Source organism: Carettochelys insculpta, chromosome 3 (genome assembly GCF_033958435.1).
Source record: "Carettochelys insculpta isolate YL-2023 chromosome 3, ASM3395843v1, whole genome shotgun sequence".
Classification (NCBI taxonomy): domain Eukaryota; kingdom Metazoa; phylum Chordata; order Testudines; family Carettochelyidae; genus Carettochelys; species Carettochelys insculpta.
In genome coordinates this window covers 97,933,785-97,960,288 of record NC_134139.1, presented here as the reverse complement: position 1 = coordinate 97,960,288, position 26,504 = coordinate 97,933,785, and the positions used below count along the sequence as shown (strand labels likewise).

Below are 26,504 nucleotides of genomic sequence, written 5' to 3'. Positions count from 1 at the left end.
TGTCCTTCTTTTCTTTTTTAAAGATGGGCACTACGTTTGCCTTCTTCCAGTCATCCAGTATCTCCCCCGATCTCCAAGAGTCTTCAAGGATAAGGGCCAAAGGTTCAGCAATGACCTCTGCCAATTCCCTTAGTACCCTGGGGTGCATTAAAACCCATGGACTTGTGCACATCTAGTTCTTCTAGGTAGCTCAGAACTTGTTCCTTCCACACAGATGGCTGCTCTCCACCTTCCCATACTGCACTGAAAGAATGTATTGAAAGTATTTAAAGAAAGGTCGCATAAATAGCTGGGTCAGAAAATCCTTACACACTTGAACCTAGACAGAGATGACATAAAAAATTACCCATTTCCGCAACTAAATGCAAAACTTAGAATATCCTGTTTCAACATCCACGTTTGAAAATCAGACTCCCTTGTCTTCAAAAAGGGGATTTCTGAAACTCACTGTCAGTATCAGTTCCAGGACATCTTTGTTAAATCTTATTGTACAAAAGGGTTGAGCTAGAGTGTGACTCTTTGAAAATCGCATTAGGAATATAAGCATTAACAGAAAATTCTGGGCCCATCTGTGGTCATCAACCTCTATGGAAACTCCAGAGACTAGCTCCTCAGCTGCACTGAGCCATGCAGAGCTGGGGGACTGCAGAGGTGAAAAAATGAGTTCAAACTATTTCCTTAATTCTTTGGGCCACTAGAAGCCAAAATAAGGAGAAGCACAATTCCTTCCAGGCTTTCGTTTTATGCTGGAGGTGGTAGTGTGTGCGTATATGTCTGAGTGAGAGAACCAACTGCATCAGCCCTGAGCAAAACATCTAGGCATCCAGCTAGCTCTGCACATAGGAGATAGAAGAGCTCTGTCATTGCCTACTCCCTGAGCCTTTCTGCCCACTTTCTAATCACTTACTCACAGTGGGAAGCATGAGGCATACAGGCTCTGTTCTCAGTCCTTCACACGTGGTCCCAAGAGCTGGGTCATTCTTATGGGGATAAAAGAGGGGACTTCCTCTCTCTTCCCTTTCATGGCCAGAGAGGATCAAGCCACAGTCTAGTCCTTTAGTTTTATAGAATTTTGGATGCCACCTAGTTTATTTTCCCTAAGGTGGTACTAAACCACAGAATTCTAGGGCTGGAAGCAACTTCAGGAGGGCGTGGTCAAAGCAGGGCCAATCCTAACTAAATCATCCCAGCCAGGACTTTGTCAAGCTGAAACGTAAAAACCTCTAGGGATGGAGATTTCAACACCTCTCTAGGCAATGCATTCCAGTGCTTCACCAACCTCCAAATCAATACCTTGGACTCTGACATGCATACGCACTCTGTCTCTGTATATACACTGCCTAGCACAATAGGGCCACAACTGCCATTCAGCTGTTACCCCCAGCATATAAATAATAGTAAGTTCCACAAAGGTTTCAATGGAACTGATACAGAATTAAGCACATGGGTGCCTTAAAACACCAAAATCATACAGGCTGTGTCTACACTAGCACCAATGAGACATTTTCAGATAGGCTAATGAATATGCAGTGCTTCATTAGCATAATGGCAATGGCGGCACTTTGAAATCGCTGCTTTCGATCGTGAGCAGCTTGTCTATATGGAAGCCTTTTTGAAAGGACCCCGCAGACTTCAAAATCTCTTTATTCCTATAACCAAATAGGAATAAGGGGATTTCGAAGTCTGTGGGGTCCTTTCGAAAAGGACCATGTATAGACAAGCTGCACATGATCAAAAGTGGCAGTTTCAAAGTGCCACGGCCATCATTATGCTAATGAGGCACTACATATTCATTGAAGCACCTCATTAGCATATCCCAAAGTGTCTCATTAGCATCCCCCTTTCGAAAGCCGGGGAGGCTAGTGTAGACATAGCTATAGCAGGGCACACAAATCAGTCCTTACACACAATTTCTATGCCTGCTGGCTGATCTGACTGTGCTAGGATTTGGATTCCATATATGTTTGTCCATGCTTGAAAACAGACCTTCTCCCTAACCCCCCCACTCACACATTTTATTTTGAAAAGAAAAAAGCAGTCTAGTAGCACTTTAAAGACAAAAAAATAATTTATTAGGTGATGAGCTCTCGTGGGACAGACCCACTTCTTCAGACCACAGCCATACCAGAACAGACTCAATATTTAAGGCATAGAGAACCACAAAATAATTTGTCAGCCTTGATTACTATTTTTGGTTCTCTGGGCCTTAAATATTGAGTCTGTTCTGGTCTGGCTATGGTCTGAAGAAGTGGGTCTGTCCCACGAAAGCTCACCTAATAAATTAGTTTTTTAGTATTTACAGTGCTACTAGACTACTTTTTGGTTTGATAGTATATAAACTAGCATGGCTATCTCTCTGTTACTTTAGAAAAGAAGTGACACATTCACAAAATTTCACGATGATATGAATTTCTAAGATACAGAATAAGGATCCAACCCTCCCATCAGGCAGCCACGTAAGAAGCATATGTGCCCCTTTGAAAATCAGCCATTGCCCCTGAGAATATCTGTTTAGTAGCTGATTTTCCAGGGTATGCACCATTGTGCACATTTGAAAATACTTGCTCCACGAATATAGTAGCCACACATACAAAATACTGTTAATACAAATTGTATGAAGAATCTTCATAATAAAGACCCCCCAAGAACATATTGATATGATAAACAGTTAACATATATTTATGCAAACAACATGCAAATGTATGCACTGCATATGATAAATAAAACCTTCTTAAACACACATTTGTAAAACAGACAATCCGTCCTGGGCCATGAGATTATCACTACAGTTTTTTTAAAATGAGCTTTCCAAAATCTGCAAATTCTGATCAGTACCATTTATTTTGTATGAAGCACAGTGATCTACCGTTTGTCCTTCAACCAATCACTGAGCTACTTCCTCTGGCTCGAAACATAAGTAGCTGGTTACACAGCATTGCTGTGTGCTGCTCACAGTTAAGGACAGGAAGTAAAAAATTTTATATACAGTTGATAAGATGGGGCAATTTTAAAGTGGCAGAATCTTCCCTGGACTGGAATCTGTAAACTTTAACTCTGGCACAGGGTGTCATAGGACCTTTTAATTACTGCAATAGCTTGTCTACACTTGCCCCCAACTTCAAAGGGGGCATGGTAATCAGGGCCAATAGAGATTACTAATGAAGTGCTGCAGTGAATACTCAGCACTTCATTAGGCTAATTCTCCCCTGTGGCAACTTCGAAGTCCCTTTACTCCTCAAAATTTTGACACCTCAAAGTTGGCGCGGGGGAAAATTAGCCAAATGAAGTACTGCGTAGTCACCTCAGCACTTCATTAGTAGCTCCTGTGGCCCTGACTACCATGCCCCCTTTGAAGTTGGGGGCAAGTGTAGACACAGCCCAAGTGTTTTGTGTTTTAATCTGTTTGGACTTCTACTTTACATTTCATTCAAGACTGCACCTCCAACAGCACATGCCTCATGCTGAGCCAGCGGGAAGAATGTTACTTACTTAATTATACACTCCTCTGTCTGCATTAGCTGAAGACTTCCATTCCACGTATTGATGGCATCAGAATGCCCTTAGTTGATGAGACTTGTCAAGATTACAGGGTTGGGTGAAGCAGATGCATAATGGTTAGTGTCTGAAATAAAGTGACGATTGCAAAGTTGGACACTGAATCTTTAACTTCTCTCATCATGTTTGGCATTGGGAGACGTGTTTTAGGACACCAGAGTCTACAATTTTCCACCCACATTTAAACATTTTCTGGGAAGGATACTCAGTGGTCTACTTTCTAATGGTCCTGCCTGACACCTGCAATGGAACGCTTCTTGGAGCAGTCCCATTGACCCTCAGCCCTTCAGATGGCAGATGACACTTTTGCTTCTGCCTTCTAGTTTTTCTGGGGGAGGAGCCAGTTCCATGGCAGGGGAATCAGCAGCCTGGAGACTGGTAGCAGAGCCAGTCCCACAGCTGGGGAGCTGGCAGTCAGGAGCAGAACCGGAGCACAGCCAGGGGCAGGGAGCCTGCCCAGGGCCTGCAGCAAAGCTTAATGGCCAGGCAGGCAGTGAGGAGAGAGGCTGCAAGGGGAGCCCTGACAAGAGGCTGATGACCCCCCGCCCCGGGAGAGCCTGGAGACTGGCCACAGAGGTGCTGGAATGACCATCCCAGGTCTGGCAAACTTCCTTATTCAGGACCAGTCAGGTTCCCAGGGTGCTGGACCGGGGACGTCCAACCTCTGCGTTTTTCCTGGATGTTTTACAACCTCTGCATCCTCTTAGCATTGTGTTTTGTATGGGTGTGTGTGCTGTGTGAATATAAAATATCCACATGCCTGCTTCTGGTGGAATGTAGAATACTATTGTCAGTGCTGCTTTTCATCTATGGCTCAAGAAATTAGCTCATGTTTTGCCTCTAGTATACACCAAGCTGAGAAAAAGCACAAGTACTTAAAAAAAAGATCCAGGAGAGGTTGCCCTGACCTCTCAATGACAGTTTTGTTTTCTCTCATGGAATTTACTCTCGTGTCACCTTGAATCATGTTAAAGAGCAGCAAACCACACTGGCTTCAGTGCAACTGCTTTGAAATAGGGCTACCTATTTGCACTTGTTTGGTTAGCCCTAAACTAAAATGCAGTAAGTTCTGCCAAAGTACCACAGGGCGAGAGAGGCTGTTATGATAGCTTTTCCAACTGCAGAGACAGGAATTTATCAAAAATTTTTACAAAGCGCCAATATCCGAGTATCCCAGGAAGTACCAGAAGACCATAAGAAATTCATTTATTTTGAGATATTTAGATAGTGTTATAGACTCAAGAAGTTCCATTAGTTTGTATAAGCACTCAGCATGGTCAGTATTTATCTGAATTGGATGGTGAATGGTTTAAGATTCACAAGTCACTACTAGGACCTCTAGTACTTTGAAGCCTGATTAATTATCTGATTAATAATTGGAAGCCTTCTATCATGAGACTTACATGCAAGTTGACTTTCTGATTAAAATTTCAAAATATCCCTAGGTACAACTACTTTCATTTAAAAACAAAAATAAATGAAAGTGGAAATTTAAATGGCTTTGACCATGTTTTGGACTTATTGGGTGGTGGTGTCCCCCTGTTTAAATCAATTGGAAGTTAAACATAATAATTGGCAAAGTAGTGATGAAAAGAGTGTTCAGAAACATACTTGTGGGGATGAAAGGAAAATAGTTTGTATGGGAGTGCTTTGGTTGTATGAAAGGGAGAGGAAATCCTCTCCCTCACTAGATATCAATATAGATATATAATGATGTACACTAGAAAAACACTACATCAGATTCTAGGCACCTTTGTTGGAATTTGTATTTTATATCCAGATTTTTTTAGTGCAACAAGTTCTGCCACTAAAAAGCACTTTTCTAGATTCTAAGCACTTTTGCTAGAATTTAAAAATATAAAGCATGATTCATTTCTTTAGCATGTGAAAAGGATTCTCTCCTAATCAGTTTCAACACTTAGGATCTTCTATTTAGTATTGTAAAAGAAAAAAAATCAAATTAACATCAGTGTAATTAACCCAATCAGAACTCAAGAAACAAAGTTATTTAGCTGATTGAGAAGTATTTGGCACAGATTTCAATGGGCAAGCATCCATCTCTGCAAATATGAAAGCACAGGAATCAACTTCTTTCTACAGCCCCGCTCCATGAAGTCAGTGAGCTTTGTGTGGATGCAAGGATCTGTCCATGCATGTAAGGCTGTAGGACTGGGACCTATCTCACTTTCCTTATCTATGAAATGGGGCTATTAATACCTTTCTATTAAAAGTACGATATATCATCAGTGTATTTTCTCTTTCTTTGCTTTCTTCCTTGGAAAAAAGATGTTGAATGCTAATGCACTGAACTGCTCTGGGGAATGATGCACAGCACAGCGTAAGAATTAAAGTCTTTAATGGGATGAAAATAGAACGCTTGATTACCGGTTGTCTTGTCAATCCATACAAAAAGGCAGCTGACTGTATGTTCTTGTTTGGAAAAAGTAGGAAATTGGAAACCCATTTAATTTCTCCTAATGTTAGAATCACAGGAGTACCCGTGCAATATTAAAGTCTGGGTTTCAAAACACAACAGATTTAGGTGTTGCTATATAAACTACACTGCAGAAATCCCTAGTGTGTTGAATGTGTAACCACTGAGGTAATAAATCTACAGAGGAAAAAAAATCCTTTGATTTCCCTTTCTCTAAGCAATGCCGATAGGTAGTAAGTGCTCTGTGCTTAGAGAGAAGTAACTTTGGCATATTTCCCATTTGATCTGATTTTTTTTTCCTTTTCCTTTTTTCTTTTACTTCCCTCCGCCCCTTCTGGCTGTCATTCTTCCAGTTGCATTGGCAGCATGAGGGTTTCTGCAACTAAATTGGGACAGAGATGAAGAGCATCTTGCAGAGAACCTGCAACCACTTTGTGACAAACTCCATGAAACAGTAATGAAAACAGTTGGTTGTCTCTTTTTTTCCCACCTTGAACAAACACTGCTCCTAGCTCCACACGCACACATATGTCCCTTTCTAGCTGCTTTTCTGCATTCACACCTTAGAGGCCTTCCTACAGTAGCAGTTACCAGGCTCATCTGAAGTCTACAACACTGTACAAAAACACTTGATCGGACAGTAACCGTAACAGGCAATACAGTCAGAGGATAGGTTGCCACCCTGTGGCATCCATAAGCAGTGTCACTCCTTCATGTGTGTATGCAGTGTAGTTGTTGCTGTGTTTGTCCCAGGACACCAGAGAGACAAGCTGGGTGAGGTAATATCTTTTGTTGAACCAGCTTCTGTTGGCGAGAGAGACAAGCTTTCAAATCGCACAGAGCTCTTCTTCAGGTTTGGGAACGTTTTACTGCACCAAACTTACGCAAGGCCCTTGTCATCCTCTTTTTTTTTTTTACAATAAAAATAATTTAGACTGGGATTTTCAAATGGAGTTAGGTACTCAGCTCCCTTAGGCTGCTTTGAAAATCCCGTGAAAGGGGCCCATTGCTGCCCAGGGCTCTCCCTGGGGTGGGGGCAGGGCTCAGGGCAACTGCCCCCCAGTGCTTCAGACACAGGACTCTGAGACCCGCCCCCCGTGCCACACTCCACCCCCCATCCTGCCCCTTACCCCCTCCCCTACCAGGCTGGCCAGGGATCACTTTGGACAAGTTGTAGGAGCAGATAGCAGCAGCAGCAGCAGGGCTCCCCTCCCCCCGCACTCACCATGTGGCGTGAGTGACAATCTGCTCCACTCCATCTTGCCCTCCCAGCTAGCGAAGCGCTGCTTCTCCACGGGCAGTGGCAAGCAGAGGCCACTTCCCAATGCCATGGAGAAATGGGGCTCAGCAGGCCGGGAAGCCAGGGCAGAGCTGAGCAGGCTAGTGCTCACTCCATCTGGGTACGTCTGTGGGAGGCAGGGGATGGGGGAAGCCAAGGGGATGGAACCCCTGATGCTGCTGCTGCTGCTTCTGCTGTCTGCCTCCCCCTTTTGTGCCCTGCCCCAAGTAATCCTCCTCTCTCCTACCCATAGGATGGCTCAGGTATCCACCACAGGGCCCCCAAAACACGGGGCCTGGGGCGGCTGCCACACCTGGTCCTATGAGTGGGACGGCTCTGCTGCTACTTAGCCAGAACTGATTTATTAGTGTTTTCTCTCTTTGAACTCCAACACCATAAAACACCCAACTTTAGCCAGTACCCAGTGAGCTAGTAGGCTGATCAGCACCCCTTTGTATGCACACCAATGGGCAATCCCTTGGCCTTGATTCTGCATTCAGATTCACAAGCAGGTAGAGGTTTGCAAATGCACGGAGTTACAGGCTGACCAGACAGCAAGAATGAAAACTTGGCACAGAGCTGGGGGAAGGGTAAGAGGTGCTTATATAAGACAAAGCTCCATATACTGGAACTGTATAAAAAAAACTGGGACATCTGATCACCCTACATCAAGACCTTGTCTACACTCGTGGTGGCATATAGCACCTGCTGCCATGAAAATCTCTGCTGGTGAGGAATTGCTGGAGTGTCTCTGCACTGCCATCCCCATGCCTGCTGCTAGAGGCTGTTTTCCTGCAGTGGGGAAGCACTCTGGCACCTCCCTGTGGCAGGGAAGCTGGAAGCAGCTGGGAGGCCACCAGGACAACACACTGCTAAAAATAGTAGAGTAAACCTGAACGCACTGCTGGGAGGTGTTAGAAGGCTGTGAAGGGCATAGACCAAAGGGGTCAGGTTTGGAGGGCCCTCTACTTCCCTAAGTCATTTCTCCTTGGTTGCACTCATGTAGCCATGTGTGGTGGTCTTGCAGTCTGCCACACTACACACCACTGCAAGTGGAGACCTACCCAAATGTGCTACACTGATTCAGCAGCAGGACTGGGGACTTAACTTGTTTGAGTATGGCTGCCCACTCTGGGCTACAAACTTTCCTCCTAGTAAAACAACAAAAACCCAGTCAAGTAGCACTTTAAAGACCAACAAAATAATTTATAAGGTGATAAGTGTTCCTGGGACAGACCCTGCCCCCCCAGAGAACAGCCATACCAGAACAGACCCAACACTCAAGGCACAGAGAACCAAAATAGTCGTCAAGGTTGACAAATCAGAATAAAATGGTCAAGTTGAGCAAATCAGAGAGCAGAGGGACAGAAGGGGGGGGGGGGAGCCAAGAACCAGATTAAGACAAGTATGCAAAAGAACTGCTACAATGACCCAGAAAATTCCCATCCCGGTTCAAACCACATGCCAATGTCTATTGTATATAGACTAGCACAGCTTTCTCTGTTACTATTCCTCCTAGTGTTTCAGTTGTGCTTGTCTTGCACACTCCAAGTCCCTCATGCCCCTATATCTCTCAGGGGGTACTTAATAAAGCATGTCCAGAGAGAGAGGTTAATGTTTGCCACTATCACATGGATCACACTGTATATTCTATCTCCTTCCCCACTGCTTTGTCTTGTCTATTTAGACTATAGCTACCAACTGAATTGCATTGGTCCCTAGGCACTACCCTAAAAATGTGAAGAAGAATAAGACGTGTGTTGTACTTGGTGCCATCATTTCTCTGCTCCACATATGTGATTATCTGGTGACCATTATCTGGTGGGGGTCTGTGGCCCCCAAGTATTAGAAGAGTTGTTTCTTCACCATAGTCTCTGGTGTCCAGAGACCATGATACAATAGTCATTTCCACCCAGACTGCCTCCAGCTCTCCCTTGCAGCATGACCACGTTTTAAAAGTGAAGTGTGAGGGCTCTAACCCAGGGTTGGAAGGGGATCATGGGTAAGGTTTTTACAGAGTCCCCTCTTCCAGCACCCTCCCCTTTGTAAAATTATTTGGAAAAAAAAACAGAACATAAATACAGGGCGGAATGGGGAGAAAACAGTATTGATCTGTCTGTTCTTTTGTGTCATTTTTTCTCCAATCATTGATTCTTCTCCATCTCTTTCACACGCACAACTTTCTCCTAACCTTCTATAAACCCTTACTGTTTCCCATCCATACCCTCCACCCATACTTAACCCTTCCAAAGCACCTCATATCCCTCCAGGCTCAGAGCTGCCTAAACCTTCTCCAACCCTACCCCTTCTTGCACAGAAATTTCTTTATCCCTGACACCCTAGGCTCAGAATGTTCCCTCACTGCCCCCACCCCCAGGCTGAGAACACCATTCTTCCTCTTGCTTTACCACCCTACATCTCAGGCCCTGCACCTTGGCTCTGAAATCATACTTCCTCTCATCCAGAGTGCTTCAAGTCCCCCCTGTGCTCACCTGACCTAGCCAGGCTTCAAATCTTTGCCCAAGCCCAAAGGCTCAAAGTTTTCTTTGGTTTCACTCCAGAACCTCCTCTTCCTCCCACTAGAAACATCCTTTTGAGGCTCAGAACCATTGCCTCCCCAGTATAAAATCCTCCTGAAACACACACACACACACACATTGCACACCTTGCTGAGCCTGGAGAGGGGTGAGTATTGGCATTCAGTGTTAAAGAGGGACTGGCCTCCAGGTGATGAGAACTAGCTCTATAGACTCCAATGTCCAGTACTCAGCACCTATTCATGTTGTTTGCAGACCACATGCTGTGGCAATTCAAGGTGGCAACAGAACAAGTTAGCTTTGTCACAATTCCCTGTGTAGTACCCAGAGGCACTGAGACCTCATCTGGGGTGAGTGCCTCCGGGTAATACTGCTGGATAGTAGCCTGGCACCGAGCCCTTAACAAGAGCAGCCAGGGATTCCTTCTCCCACTGACATTATTAAAAGCGGACGTGAGCTCCTAAGAATGGCTACTAACAGCTTTGCTTGATTATAACATACTTTCTGCAACTGAAGCTGACATCTGCTTTCAGGAAGATTTTAACACCTGGGCAATTTGAGGAGTAACATACTTTGGCTGGGTTAGAAGAGGCCTCAGAAACATTAGAGAGAAAACATTTTCAAGCAGGCTAGCTCTGCTATCACATGTAACTCAGGGAATTTGACATCTTGTCTTCAGTGCTGGCAGAAATACTGTCTTTTGCCTTCAGAGCGAAAGTGGTAATGTTTTCGAAACCAAAGTTATGTATTAATCTTTGTAAAGTTCAAAATGACTTCATTTAATGGATCCTTTTGACACAGTATTTATCCTACTTGACTCTACAATCTCTTGCAAACTACAAATGTTGTGACACATTGTGGAAGTAATTGTGCAATTAGGATATAACTACTTATGATGCAGGAGTGACCTTTTGGTTTGTTTTTTTTTACTATTTAAAGGAAAGAAACATTGAATCTCTCACTGTTTTTATAGGGCCAGACTGGGATCTAAGTTATGTAGACTACAAAAATCTCCCCTTGCCTTGTTAGACCTGTGCAAGATCTACTCAGGCTTTGGATATAGGTGCTGAGGAGTAAGAGGACATTGTGCATCCAACACCAGGGGACACACACTAGCTAGAGATGCACTTCATTCATGTGCCTACTTGCTTTGTCACCACCGATGGCGACTTAATACCCTTTATGGGTGGAGTCCAGGGAATGCTAATCCACTGACTCAAAAAACCCTCCATCTGAGACAATATGTGTTGCTCTTGGTACATATCTGGTTAACTAATCCTGTATGCCCCACAACACAAAAGCACACGAAAGATCAGCTCTCGTGGCGGGGAAGGGAGGGCACCAGATTTCAAGGTCATTGGTGTATTTTTCATGGCCATGAATTTGGTAGGGCCCTACCTAAAAGCCAGATGTTCTTTTCTTAGTGGTCAGTCACATTGATTTTGTTGATCTCCTTGCTGCTGTTGCTGAAGCAGATTAAATTGTTTCAGCGGCAGAATGCTGCTGTTGTCATTCCAGATGGATGCAGCTAGTTCTTTAGATGCCAAAATAATCTATTTCTCTCAAGACATGACCATGAATATTAAAATTAAAGTGAGTTGATTTACACTTGAACTTAAATTAAAACTAAGCATTACTTTTCCAAGGGTGAGTCAATGGAGGCTGCAACTAAATCAGTGAACTTGGAGCTGGTGAACTAACTTAACAATCAGATGCTGAACCAAGTGACATTATTCAAAACCATTAAATTGACTCTTCATCAAGTAGTCTGGTCAGGGAAATATTTTTTTTTACCCTCAGGGTTTTATAGTTCTCTTTACTTTTAGCTCTGTCAGTTTGGATTGTGAGTAAAAATAAATAAAAGCCATTTGTTTGTAAGAAAAACATGTCTACATGGATTTCCAGAAGGAGTAAAAACAGTGTGTGGTTTTCTTTTCAACTGATTCAATATTCCTATCTATTCTTCCCCTCCTCTCTCTTTTAGCCTGATGCATTTCTCCATTCATGTTTAATTTGAATTATTCTTCTAGCTTCCAGAGCTACTATTGCTGAAATCACAGCCAAGTAGTGCTAAAGTCTCAGGGTTTTGAAAAATCATTACTATTCCACTGAGTTTAGACCCTTAGGCCACATCTAAGCTACGTCTACACGTGAAGCCTACTTCGAAGTAGCCTATTTCAATGAATAATGTCTACACGTCCTCCAGGGCTGGCAACGTCAACGTTCAACATCGACGTTGCGCAGCACCACATCGAAATAGGCGCTGCAAGGGAACATCTACACGCCAAAGTAGCACACATCAAAATAAGGGTGCCAGGAACAGCTGCAGACAGGGTCACAGGGCGGACTCAACAGCAAGCCACTCCCTTAAAGGGACCCTCCCAGACACAGTTGCACTAAACAACACAAGATCCACAGAGCCAACAACTGGTTGCAGACCCTGTGCATGCAGCATGGATCCCCAGCTGCAGCAGCAGCAGCCAGAAGCCCTGGGCTAAGGGCTGCTGCACATGGTGACCATAGAGCCCCGCCGGGGCTGGAGAGAGAGCGTCTCTCAACCCCTCAGCTGATGGCCGCCATGGCGGACCCCGCTATTAATGTTGTGGGATGCGGATCGTATACACGTGCCCTACTTCGACGTTCAACTTTGAAGTAGGGCACTATTCCCATCCCCTCATGGGGTTAGCGGCTTCGACATCTTGCCGCCTAACGTCGATGTTAACGTCGAAATAGCGCCCAACACGTGTAGCCGTGACGGGCGCTATTTCGAAGTTAGTGCCGCTACTTCAAAGTAGCGTGCACGTGTAGACATGGCTGTACACTACAGTCCCCTTTTGGAGGAAGAGTGAAAATGACGGAGACCAAAAACACAAATGAAGCACTGATTTACGAATCTCACACTTCATTTGCATATTCTCGCATGATCACATTTCTGGAAGAGACTTTTCTGAAAACAAAAACAGCAGTGTAAATGTGGTTCCTTCGGAAAAAATCCCCATTTTCAAAAGAACCCTGTATACCTCATTTTTTTCAGGTATAAGGGTTCTTTCCAAAGCAGGACTTTTTTCCAAAGGAATCCCATTTACATTGCTGTTTTTGTTTTCAGAAAAGTCTCTTCCAGAAACACAATCATGCGAGAATATGCAAATGAAGTGTGAGATTTGTAAATCAGCTTTCCATTGGCATTTTAGATCTCCCTTATTGGCATTCCTCCTCAGAAACGGGAATGTAGTGTAGACATGACCTTTCAGAATAGAATGAGCAAGGCAGTATTCTCTCAGACACAAAAAGTATAGCGTGAAGCATTCCATGTCAGAAGCATATTTAGGTTATTTCAAGTGGAACAGAGAAATCAGGCTGAAGATACTCTATCTCCCTTTCATTCCAAATGAGTTAACCAGCGCTCAGTCTGACAAATCGGACTTTGCTAAACATAGCAGTCAACTTAATTTTTCTAAATAGCTTTTCACTTCTATGACTACATTTTTAGATTCACTTGGAATGTGCTTTGGCTATCCCCTTGACAGTCTCTTTTCCTATATTTTTACAACATTTTTTCCTTCCCTCTTTTCAGTGATGGCTGGGCAGACCGAGATGAAGTAATTGAAGGTTATGAACCTGAAGCAAATGGAGGTATCACTATCAAACTGCAGTCCCCAGAGGTCTTGTCATTTGATGACTATTTTTTGAAGTTACGTTTGGACACCAACACCCGGAATCCCTGGTTTCCTGAATTTTGGCAGCACAAATTCCAATGTCGTCTTCCAGGACATCCTTTAGAGAATCCCAACTTTCAAAAGAACTGCACTGGTAAAGAATTAAATACTTTTTTTTCATGTGGCTCTATATGGTTTGAGAAACTTACATCTCCCCGATGTCTTAATATGATTTTAGCGCTTGTGAAAAATACTCAACCCAGAGGCCTCAGCCCAAATCCTCACTAACAGATGTGCCATGTTCATTGGCTATACAAGTTTTCTCCCAATGCACTGCCTTTGTAACTCTCTCTTACTGCAAATGCACTTACCTGTCTGTTTCTTTTACATTGACATGAATACAGGTAATACCTAATGTAATTTCTTGATGTGATCGAGATAGTTATTGGATCGGTTGAGGTCAATTTGGTTTTCCTTGAGTTTCTTGAATATGGTTGTCGATAGGGTTTCACTTTTAAAGCGAATGGTGGTGTCCAGAAAGTTGATCTCATTGTAGGTATGTGGGTGAAACCAGACAAAAGCTATGTTCTGGAATGAATTCACAGGAAAATGGTAAAACACAAAAACATCCGCATGACCTGTGGGTGAACGTTTTTCACAAAATGATCACTCTATATCTGGCCTATCCATCCTCATCCTCAAAAGAAATCTGTACAATATTTTCAAAAGACAGACCTGGCAGTTTAAATTCATTACCCTGATAGGCAGCAAAAATCCTGGAGTGAACAGGGACACTAGATTTATGGCTTATTACAGCAGTCTGTAACCCTCTAACCCCCTTCTTTTTCTCCTCTGACTGCAGAGGTGTTAACTGACCACTCTGCTTTGAATGACAAGTATCAGAGTGGTAGACAAGTTAGGCTATCTTCAAAAACAACAAGAAGTCCTGTGGCACCTTATAGACTAACAGATATTTTGGAGCGTAAGTTTTCATGGGCAAAGACCCACTTCCCATGCATCTGACAAAGCGGGTCTTTGCCCACGGAAGCTTATTGCTCCAAAATATCTGTTAGGCTACGTCTACACTAGCACACTACGTCAAAGTAGCCTATTTCGAAGTCAGAACATCGAAATAGGCTACTTCAACGCGTATCATCTACATATCCTCCAGGGCTGGTACCATCGACGTTCAACGTTGAAGTAGCGACGGAGAACATCGAAAGGAGCCACCCCGGAAGGAAATGCGGAGCGTCCACACACACAAGTGCTCCCTGTCGAAATAAGGGGCCAGCAACGCTCCAAGCCACTCCATTAAATGGCCCCTCCCAGACACACTCAGCCTGCACAGCACGAGATCCACAGAGCCAACAACCAGTTGTAGACCCTGTGCACGCAGCATGGACCCCCAACTGCAGGAGCAGCAGCAACAGCAGCAGCCAGAAGCCCTGGACTAAGGGCTGCTGCATGCGGTGACCATAGAGCCCCACAGGGGCTGGACAGAGCGTCTCCCAACCCCTCAGCTGATGGGTGCCATGGAGGACCCCGCTATTTCGAAGTAGCGGGACGTGGATCGTCTACAAACGCCCTACTTCGACGTTGTACGTCGAAGTAGGGCGCTATTCCCATCTTCGGATGGGAATAGAGATTTCAACGTCTCACTGCCTAACGTCGATTTCAACATCGAAATAGCACATGGCGCATGTAGACGCGACTCATGCTATTTCAATGTTGTGCTGGCTACTTCAAAGAAGCCAGCTAGTGTAGACTCACCGTTAGTCTATAAGGTGCCACAGGACTTCTTGTTGTTTCTGCCTTGAATGATTACTTGCAATATGTGCTAAATACTTACACTGAACAATCCATTTTGCTATCCTATCATTTCCCTTTGTGTCCTTGGGCAGCTTGTCTCTCTCACCAACAGAAGTTGGTCAGTAAAAGTTACTACCTTATCCAGCTTGTACCTCATTGAATGGTCATGACTTTTAGACCCTTAGATTGGCCTGCATTTGACCTGCTGACTTGTTTCTTTTCATCTCTAAGACATTTCCATAGCTATCATAGGTGATATATGTGGGCGCACCGAGGGCTGCATGCACCCCCACGTTGCCCTCCCCCCGCTCAGGGTGAATGCCATGCCACTTTCGATTAGTATGGGAGATGTTCCACCCCTCCCCTGCTACCACTAGGCCATGCTGCTCCAGGGTAGAGGAAGCACTTCCCCCACACCTACCAGAAGTGACATGGCTCTTCCATGCTAACAAGCAGGTGAGAGCAGAGCAGGGGCAGGAAGAGGACAGAGCAAGAATGGGAGGTGGAGGGCATGTGAAGGGAAGGGACCAGGTAGGGCACTGGGCAGAGCAGGGACAGGAAGGACATGGGGTGTGGCACTTGACTGGTGCCACCCCAGCAGTCTCCTCCTCTTGGTAGGTAGCTAAGCATCTGTGCTACTTGTTTAATAGAAAAGAATAAGTAAATGCAAATATATTTGGCTAGTGGTGGACGAGTGGTATAGCTGGCAAGAAATTTTCTGTCAAAGTGGAATTTTGACAAAAACAGAAAAATAAAATTAACTCTTACAGAGCTATGCTGCATTCTGAAAACGCAAAGCTTCAGCACAGTTTGCCACTTATTGGCTGGATTATTTCTATGCATCTAGTGCAAAATGTATTAGAGACACATTACATTATTTACAGCCTTTTAACTAAGCAATGCATGATCAGAAAAGCCTTTAACTTAAATAACCAAGTGACGACTGGGTAAATTGTTATAAATTATTTGTATTATCATAGTGCCTAGGCGTCAGTCAAGGCCCCTGTTGTGATAACACAGAACAAAAAAACAGTCTGGCTGTGCCTACACTTGCATTCCTCTTTCGAGAGAGGTATGCAAATGAGGGAAATTGAAAATGCAAATGAGGTGCAGATTTGCATATCTGACACATGATTTGCGTATTCTTATTTCAAAAGAGCTTCTTTCGAAGGAAGAAAACCAGTGCAGACACTGCTCTTTCAAAAGTAAACCCCATCTTCGAAAGAGTCCTTCCTTTTCTTATGACTCCCTGAAACCACACTTTTATTTCCTAGCAGAGTTGACTGCTCTGTTGCACAGCCTGCACAAAAGCTGTATGTACAAATCCAGAACCAATACATTTATTGCTGCACACATCTTTTCCTTGTCACTGAATCTATAGGATTTCAAAGCATTCACCGAATTCAGATTGAGGAATGGTCCGTTATATGCCTGCTGAATGTGAAAGCATGGAGAATAGTCCTGTTAATTCAGCTTTGTAACAAAGGAGACTGAATGTGTTGGAGCTGTACAGAGAGGGCTCATTATTTTAGTCCATCAATTGATATTTTAAGTGCTAAAACACATGATGGAAATTATAAATACAAAAACAATTCTTAAAATACTAATTGATGGACTAAAATAATGAGCCCCCTTTTTATAGCTCCAACACATTCAGGGGCCACGCTGGGGTCAGAAGTCAGGAACTGAACCAGCAGAGAAGAGTCTGAGGATTCATCTAGTTGCACAGACAGCATCCTGGGGGCCCCTCCATTGTAGAAGTAGTGCTCCTGGACCTATCAGGGACCTCGTAGCACTGCCAGTCTAGCATTCTGTGGGCTACGCAGCCTGTGGTGCTTGGTCCTACAAGGCTCGGAGCTCATACAGCAGTGATTTCCCTGAGCTGTTGGGTGTGAGTAGGGATGAAGTGGATCCTCAGGGAATAGCAGCTCTAGGTTCTAGCACTGTGACTCTTCACAGCCTAGTTTTTCCACACTGAAGGTTTTGTCAACTATAATATTTTCATCAGCAAAATAAGGTGGAACAAACATTTTAATATATTTTCTTTCGTGATGGAAGTAAGACACTTCAATATTAATGCTCCCTAGAGTTTGGGAAGTAAATGTTAGTTACATCTGAGGAACTCCACACACTTAATAACACTTCAGAGAGCTGAATGCTTGATTTGCTAATTTCCAGCCGTCCATTCAAGCAGAAGGAGTACATTGAGGTTATTCTGCAGAGATGTAGGTGTTTCAGCTTGTGGGTAATATACGTCTTGCTTACCTGTCTGAGGGCCATTAACAAATTATTTTTTAAAGTTGAGTCTTTTAAATATTGAGGGTACAGATGAGGATTTCTTTTTTAATGACTGTTAAAGGAAGAGAATAATAACAGTGATAGGAGCTGGAAGTAAGCTGTAGTGAAGGTTATTATGTATTTTATCATGTTCTTATGATTTATATCTTGATTTAAACCAATCTCAGCCTGCATTACATTGTATTTCATTCCTAACTGTTCTTCATGCTTTTACAGAATCAAAGAAATTAAAAGTGGAGGAAGTTCTTTTAGGCTATCTAGCCCCACCCCTTGCCAATATCAGATTGTTCTCTGTTTTGTCCAATTATTAAATTAGATTTTGTCCAGTTATTCCATCACTTTCTTCTATAGTCCTCAGGATCTCCTGACCACACACTAATAATGATAGAGTAATAGTCAAATCTTTTGTTTTGTAAAACAACAGATTGAGATTAGTCTGTTTCATTCATTGAACTCAGAATCCATAATCAAGATTGAAACACAGCTCTCTAGAGAGGGTAGGAGGGCTAAAGAAATAAATTATTTTATTCTATTCTGTTTCCCACTGCTGTGATGATCTTCACTAAACATACAACGTATTGCATTTCGTTAAGTGTTTCAAATATAACACAACCAGGCTATTTTTCACTTACGTGTTCAACCCAACAACATCATATTTTAAGATTACTACATAAGCTTCACTAACTTTGATGCTGAGACAAAATTTTTCTATAGTGGATGCCTAAAATTAGGCTCCTAAATCCATATTTAGGGATCTAAATAAAAGTGTCCTGATTTTCAGCTGCTAAATCTCCCAGAACTCCCACTGAATTCAATGGGATCAGCAACCGTTAATTTATTAATCAAACCACCTAATTAGGTACCTAAATATGGATTTGGGCTCCTAATGTAGGCACGCACATTTGAAAATGTTGCCCTACATTCTGAATGCATAGTTACAGAACTGAGTCCTCTCCCCTTCAAAGAAAGCCTCAAATGTAGCGTGAAAAGCATGGCCAGCTGTGTAATAAGTGCTCGTTCAGTCTGTTTCTGGCTGATTTGTGTATTATCACTGTGTTTTGTAATAATACTTCTATCTGTACCTGATGTATAAGTTTAACTTGTTACTAATGTATAGTCATGATTAAAGCTGAGCAGATAGGGTGAATTAGCAGGCATTTATTTTATTTTTAAGCATTTAACAAGGCACTCCGTCCACTTCAAGAATATGTCTACATGGCGGGTGCTATTTTGGGATACAGCGGTACACAGAACCATTGAACTGATTCTATGAGCAAAGCAAGAAATATGAAGGTCGGATCTGTTTCTGAGCCAAAGAAGGGGATGAGAGAGACCTGGTGTAGTCACACCACACATTGATCAGGATCTGGAGTGGGGCCAATGGAACCCCTGCCCAGAGGGAGTAGAGCAAGGTCATGTAAAGGGTCAGCTGGAGTAAAACCAAGAGGAGACTGGCGAGAGGTACTGGAAAAGCATGGCTGTCCAAAGGGTCTCCACTTGGAGATCTGTTGCCATAAGAAGTTCTGACACCAGGAGTAGTAATGAAGTCCTGGTGAGAGGTCAAATGAACTGGGGAAACCAGGATACTAGGATGTTTTGGAAAGAGAAAAAGGAAGCGGGTAATCCTCCCCTATGGTGAATAACTTAATCCCTTTTTCCTAGTGAACAACCCTAAGAAAGGAAAATCTGAACTGCAACACGTGGAGTGAGAGTTAATTGGACAGTCACTGGGGTAACTGAGGCTGAAGTGATGGTTTAGTGATAATATGACGTGGCTTGTGCTGACTATCCCCACCACTTTGTGTTCTTTTTTGGGATTCTTGTAGTAAAAGTTCAGAAGAGGGCAGAATAAATTATTAGGGATTTGGAACAGGTGCCAGATGAAGAAAGATTGAGGACACTGGAACTTTTCAGGGCTTAGAAAAAGAGATGCTAAGAGTGGATATGATAGCGGTTGTGAGTGGTGTGGACAAAGTGAATAAGGAAAAGTTATTTGCTTGTTCCTATAACAGAAGAATTAGGGGTCACCAGATGAAATTAATGGGTAGCAAGTTCACAACTAACAAAAGGAAGTTTTCTTCTTCACACAGTGCATGATAGGCCTGTGGAACTCCTTGCCAAAGGAGGTTGTGAAGACCAAGAATTTAAAAGGGTTCAAAAAAGAACTAGATAAATTTGTGCCAGTCAGGTCCATCATTAGCTGTTAGCCAGGATGGGGAGGAATTCTGTCCCTAACTTCTGTTTGTCAGAGGTTGGAAATGGATATCAGGAAAGCAATCACTTTAACCTGTTCTGTTCACTCCCCTGGAGTATCTGGCATTGGCCTCTCTTAGAAGATAGGATAATGGGCTAGATGGACCTTTTGATCTGACCCAATATGACCACTCTTATGTTCTTAAGTAAAAGTGCGTCACTAGCACCTGTACTTGTGAAAAATGAATACAAAGCTCAACTAGACAAATCTTTGTGAAAAGTGGATTTTAAATTGGAACACTAAATTATCGTTGTGACTGAATGCCCCTGTGTAGTCACACTACTCCTCACTGCTCTTGACTGCACCCCACAATTTCACAATCATATGTATTTCAAATATTACATTCCAACTTTAAACGGCATGTTCTTGCTGATTAGGTTAAAAAGTTATCCAGGCAGGGAAATATCAGATGACATAATATTGATGAACAGAGGATGAAATGCAAATTTCAAATTCAGATACGAACTGACCACTAATGATCTGCAAATCAAGAATTATTTACTAAAAATAAATAGGTAATAATGTCAAATAACAAATACAGCAGACTGAACAGCAAAGAATTTATAAGAAAATTTAGTCAATTGTTTGTCCCATTCTAGTTGTAGTTTTTATGTGTGTCTGTGGAAGGTTCTGGAATCTGATTGATTTGTTTTCTGTGCTACCTGTTTCTAGAATAGATGTGTCATTTAATGATTGTTAGCTTGTCATAGCTTTCCCAATTGCTTGAATTACTGCAACATGCTTTCAACCATAGCCTTTTGCCATTTTGATGGACTTTCCAAAATTAGAGTTGGTAGTGCATTTTTGCTGCTTTTTGATTTTGTTTCTGCCATTTGATTTGAATAGAGCCACTATTTACAACTAGATATTTGATCTGAGGTAACAGCCTATGGTATTAGCTCCTTAATCAATCCCATCCATTTTCCAATGGATAATCACAATATTTCATTCTTTGTATTTCAGTAGGCCAGCAGGCTCAAATATAGATCTTCTTGATTATCCACCGGCTTTTGAAGCAGGTCTTTAACTATCTATACAGGTATCCTTTATAAGATGCAGGATAATGTGGTCTAGAATAATTTGCCCAGGTGTTTCAGGAAACATATCAGTTTCTGCATTACAACAGTTACATTTACAATGGTACTAATTGCTCGTGGATGCAATTGTGGAAATATTGGCAAGTATGTATAAACTGGCATTTCCTTTCAAACTGCTGGAACATGCTGTAAGTGTATAGTGGACTGTTATTTATAAGTATGTCTCAGATGCCAGTACAGGGAAATTGATTTTTTCCAAATAATGACAATCTCTTTTCTGTTGCTTTCTAAACAGCTAATCTCAAAGTATAGTGGTTAGAATAATCAGCCAGAACTGGGGTAATCGATAAGCATTAAAAGTTAAGAAATCACCTCCTACCCTTGCCAAAGTTGTTCTGGAATGTTGTACAGCTGTTTGGTATTCTGTGACTCACATTTGTCACATCTATCACACTTGAGACTATATCTGTGGTGCTTGTTTGCATATCTCGCAAAAAACAGTATGTCTTTGTTTGGACCTTTTTTTGCCAAGATGCACACTGTATGTCCAATATTTCTACCCTTACTTATGTTTCTGTTGGTTTGTAAATGTATTGCACTGTTATTTTATCATGATTGCTTCATTTTGATGCTAGTCACCTTTGAAATCATAAATAATCTCCTTTACAGCCTTTTGGTGGATCTGTAAGACCAAGGGCCAGCACAGGAATTTAAATTTGACCACTTTGGGAGGGACATGTCAAGCACACACGTAGTACACACAGTAAACCATATCAACACACAGACGTATAATTAGAAATAAATAGCAGAACACTAAGATTTCCATGAAAACAGGCTGGAAGGAATTAAAAATGCATAAGACCAATTTCTGTAATTTACCTATGGGCCTATAATGAGCTGGGCATGAGACAGAGCTGCACCTGCTTGTGGGCAGCCTGGGGAAGGATAATGCCAGAAGAAGCATAACGCCTCCCGGCTGTCCCTGACATGGAGGAGCCGGTCCTTGGCTGGTGAATTAAACTCCCCCTTTACAGCCCTAGTCAGCCATGCTGGCCAGTTCAGGGCAGGTGGGGAGAGGCAGGATCACAACCATACATCCCTCAGAATTTCACCTTGGAAGACTGAAGTGGTGCATGGTACTATCGTATCAAGGAAAGGCTTATTGTGCCCTCCTGCACAGGTACCGGCTGCCAACTCTCACAGTGTAATTCTGTCTTGTGGTAATTGGTGTCTTTCCCCTCCTGAAACTTCAGCTCACAGAGTTGTGGTTATGTGATAATCTCCACATCCACATAGAAAGAGTAAGGTTCAGACCCTGGCAGTTACAGGGAAGAAGCTTGGCTGCATGAGCCTTAGCACCTCAAGAGGACTAACAGGGAAAAGAGACCATTTATTCATCTATTTATTGAGATGTCCTGATGTCCAGTCTCATGATTTTGGGACCCTGAGTTATGATTTTTTTAAGTGCTCTGGGCTTGATAGTACTGCACCATGTCTCCTCTCCTAAAGTACATGTAGCAACACTGGCTCTCACTGCATCTGATTAATTAGTGAATCAGCTGCTTGTGCCACGAGTTCTCTTCCTGGGTTGTTTAGCTTTCCTTGTGGCACCATTGTATTGTGTATGCAAGGCGCCTTTTGCAGAACCTTTGACACTCAGCTCTTAAATCTATAACATGCTTCATCACTGGAAATTTTGAAATCAAGATTAAATTAGAGCTTGTCTTTCCTGAGAGGCCCATGACCAGTGTTACAGACTTAGAACTGAAGCTTACATAACATGATATGGGGGATTGAGAAAGTAGATTTAAATACATTTTTTCACTGTTTTTGTGACCCAGTGAGAGAGAACCCAGTTTGCACTTAAATCTGGTTTTCCTGCCTTTCACAACTAAAGGACAATGTTGACATCCTGAAAGAACCTGCCAAGGCTTTTGCTGTCCAGCTGTATAAATTTGTCTAAAATGGATATCAAGGTAGCTACTTTTAGGCATCAGGCATCTGTTGCATATATATAGGGATGAAGCAAATATGGTACTCCCTGAAGGTTATTCTTGTAAGAGTTGGAGTTACTGCTTTAAACACTAAATTTATCATCTGGGGGAGGAGGAGGAAAAAAAGGGTAGCTTAAGAAAGAAAACCTCCCCTAAATTCAAGCAACTGAATCCAGGAAATAGGAGAGCTATTAGGTATTTATGCAACTTTTGCTACCCTACATTCTCCAGCATGTATAAATAATAGGTAGAGGTTGAACCTGTCTAGTCCCACACCCTCAAGACCTGACCAGTGCTGAAGGAAAGAATTTGCTGGACCGTGGAATGTCTATATTGTCTAGCAGCATTATCAACACTTCCACTGCTTACTAGGCTTTTAGAAGACATTTAGGGGTAAATTACAGCTAAATAACAGCCCAGAACACTGAGAGCCAGGACGGATGGCTGTAAACAAACTTTATAGAACCACAGGACACTTGGCCACACCCATGGTAAGTGGACATCCATCTAACTAACATCATGCCAGACCATGGATATTGCCAGATGAGTGCCCAACTAGAGAAGTTCAACCTGTAACTTCTGCTTAAGGAGGTTTTAAAGTCCTCTATTTGAAAGGCTTCCTATTTCATCTGAAGCTTAGTTTGAAAAATGCATGGTATTATAATCAGGGTTAAATTATAATATTTTCCCATAGTCACCATATACTTATCTGAGACAGCCTAAAACTTTTTCATATTTAGAATAAAAAATATCAAAAGTATCACTACTTCTTCTTTCCCACCAAGCAGAGGTTGGTTTGCTGGCTCAGTCTTTTCCAGGCTTTTTGGTCCAGAGCTCACCCCACATCTACTCTATCCTCCTTTACACCATCTAATCAACTGTTTTCTTGGACATGTTCCTGATCTCTGCCCAGGAACTCTAGTTTCAAATGCACCCCAACCTGGTTCACTTCATTTACCCTTCATGCATGCGCATACCATCTCAGCCTCTTCTCTTTCATACTGCAGAAGTTTCACTCCTGATGCCTTCATTCTTGATGCAGTCAAGCCATGTCACCTCCTCACTGTCCTTAAGCATCCTATTGCAATGCCATCATGTCTTCTCAAGTGCCTCTCTTTGCTTGCCCGTATCTCGGATTCCTACAGGCAAGCTGATCTTATCATAGTTTTGCATAGCTGTCCTTTATCTTGTTTAGACACCCAGTTTGTCATAAATCACTCTGCTTGTCCTATGCCAGACTTTCCCCATGCTCAGCAGCCCTACTTGGTGTCCTATCTCTGTTTCTTTGTTTGCAGCTAACCAGCCCCTGAGGTACTTAAATACAGAAATCTGATTTAGGCACGGGCCATCAGTTCTGATAAAAGTGTCACTATTGCTTACTCTAATTCTACCATAGCTTTTAAGGGGGGAAATAGATCAAACATAATTGCATGACTATGAGAGGCTATGCCACCTTGGGAAAATGAGAACAATTTAGAATATGGAAATGAAAGCAAGTAGGAGAGATTTCATTTCCTGGCATCTTGCACATGAAGTCTGCGGCCTTCCTGAGTTCATGCAGAGTTTCATAAGCGTTGCAAGATTTCAAATGTTTAGTGTGTTTCAAAAATCAGCACAGACTGTAAAACTTTGTCACCCAGAAGAAAGCTGTGCTTCCTGTGTTCTTGCCGAAGGACAGACCTGCTTAATGAGCTATGGGGAGTGTTACGCTGCGTCGTTCAGGTTGGTGATATGCCATGCAGAAGAGCTTCTGAAGAGCTAAATAAAATAACCCTTTTTAAGTTAACTAACGCTTTTACAGCTTTGACAGCTACGGGAGTTTCAGCCAGTCAGAAGAATAATATATTTGCAATTCCAATGAGCAGGCTATTTTATCTGCCAGCAGTTTTAGATAGTAATCAAATAACCCTTCTGCCCTCCCCTGTTCTCTGACTTTATATATGTACATATAGTACGGGTAAAATATTGATTATATTTATACATATACTATCAGTAAAATATTATTTATTTTAAAGGGTTCCCACTGTCATTACAATATGAATTCTTAAGGTACTTGGATGTTTTAGTATGATAAATACAAGAAATGCACACTTGCATTTGTACATATATAGAGATAGTGTGACACGATCAGACTAGAGGACTGCTACTGAGTAGGGAAAATGCAGCCCCGAAAGAGTGAAAGGCCTCCTAATTAGAGGTGGAGGGCTTCAGGACAATCAGGAGCAGCTGGCAGGGACCTGGTCCAGACAGTCTGGGGCCACCTGACTCCGTTTCAGGCCTGCTGAGGAACTTTAAAAGCCTCCTCGGTTAGAATGGGAAGAGGAGAAGGAGAAGTAGAACAGAGAGAGAAAGAGAGAGATCTAAACAGTACCAAGTTATGGAAATAGAGACAGCAGAGGAAGGAATGGGTGGGCTCCTCCCTACCCCCAGAAACAAGGTCAAAGCCCTGATGAAAGGGGAAGATTGCTAGCTCCTAGCTAAAAGAGGCTTTGTATTTTTATAGAGGGGCAGAATATGCAGAAATCTCATTAAATCAAAGAAGATGTGGATGCTCAACACTTTTCATAATTGGGCAACTCTTATTTAGATGCCTAGCTAATGAGTTAATGGTCTAACTTCAGGCACCAGATTTGAAAATTTTGGTCAGTGGGACTTTCTACAGGTTTGGCTAAAAGAAAGTGTAGAGAAAAAAAATATATTTTAGCAAGACTTTCCACCAGTCATTTTTTTCCTGATGTTGCCACTGTGAGAGAAATTTTTATCACCTTCCAATCAATCATTTATATTAGCTCCTTTGTAATGTGCAGTAGCGTTGAGCAGCATTGCTGCTGCAGCGGTAAGGGTGATCAGTACTGCTGTTTCTGGAGCTCAGATGTCTGCTACACTGCTGGAGAATGCCACTTATTGATTCAGCAGACCTCAGTCTTAATCGCAAAGACAGCCCACAGACTCAGGTTGATGGCAAAGTTGCTTAGACAGGTTTATTTTCAATACAGCATGGAACTGGCATACCATGAAAACTACAGGTGCGTTAACATGCAGGAGGGCAATGTTACACCTCCTATGACTTCTCCATCTGCACATCAATATAAAAAAGTTACATATTAGATTCCAGATGTTGTGAATTATCACCTCTATCCTTAAACTGCTCTTTGGAACAAAACACCCTTATCCGTTAGCCTGTCATCACATCCTTACTTTAGGACGGATTTGTGTGTTTCTGTATAGTCTCTTGGGAATTCATTCATACAATTGCTCAAGAGATTTGTTGGCTTTGTACCATTCTGTCCAGTCAGGCATGTTCTTACTTTGGTGTTAGCTATTCCCGTTTGTGTTATTTAGTGGCCAGGCCCACTCTGGTTCCCAGCATTTGGTTTACACTGTTAGTTATGCCTAGGCCTTTAGCAAAACCTGTGGTGTGAAATCTTAAGATCTTTGTAGATCATTACTTCCCTTAATTGTCAGATACATTATGTAGCCAGCACATTGTTCTTTGTATCAGATAGTCAATAGCAAACAGGACAGTACTTGCACAAACCAGTGTAGCAGGATGTGTCCATGCTGATGAAGTGTCCGTGCTGCTCTGTTTTATCCACTTTCTGTTGTATATTTCATGTTATAGCAGTCTCAGGTGGTGACCCAGAATGTTAT

General features: G+C 42.6%; 1 protein-coding gene across 2 annotated transcripts in view; it reads left to right on the top strand.

Annotated features, from left to right (window-relative positions):
- Nucleotides 1-26,504, top strand: part of GRM1 (glutamate metabotropic receptor 1) — a 236,610-nt gene that overhangs the window by 135,835 nt on the left and 74,271 nt on the right. For both annotated transcript variants that reach the window (XM_074988712.1, XM_074988713.1), the window contains exon 3: nucleotides 13,380-13,615. In XM_074988712.1, coding sequence (XP_074844813.1) covers nucleotides 13,380-13,615 — 236 coding nt within the window. The remainder of the gene's footprint in view (nucleotides 1-13,379; nucleotides 13,616-26,504) is intronic.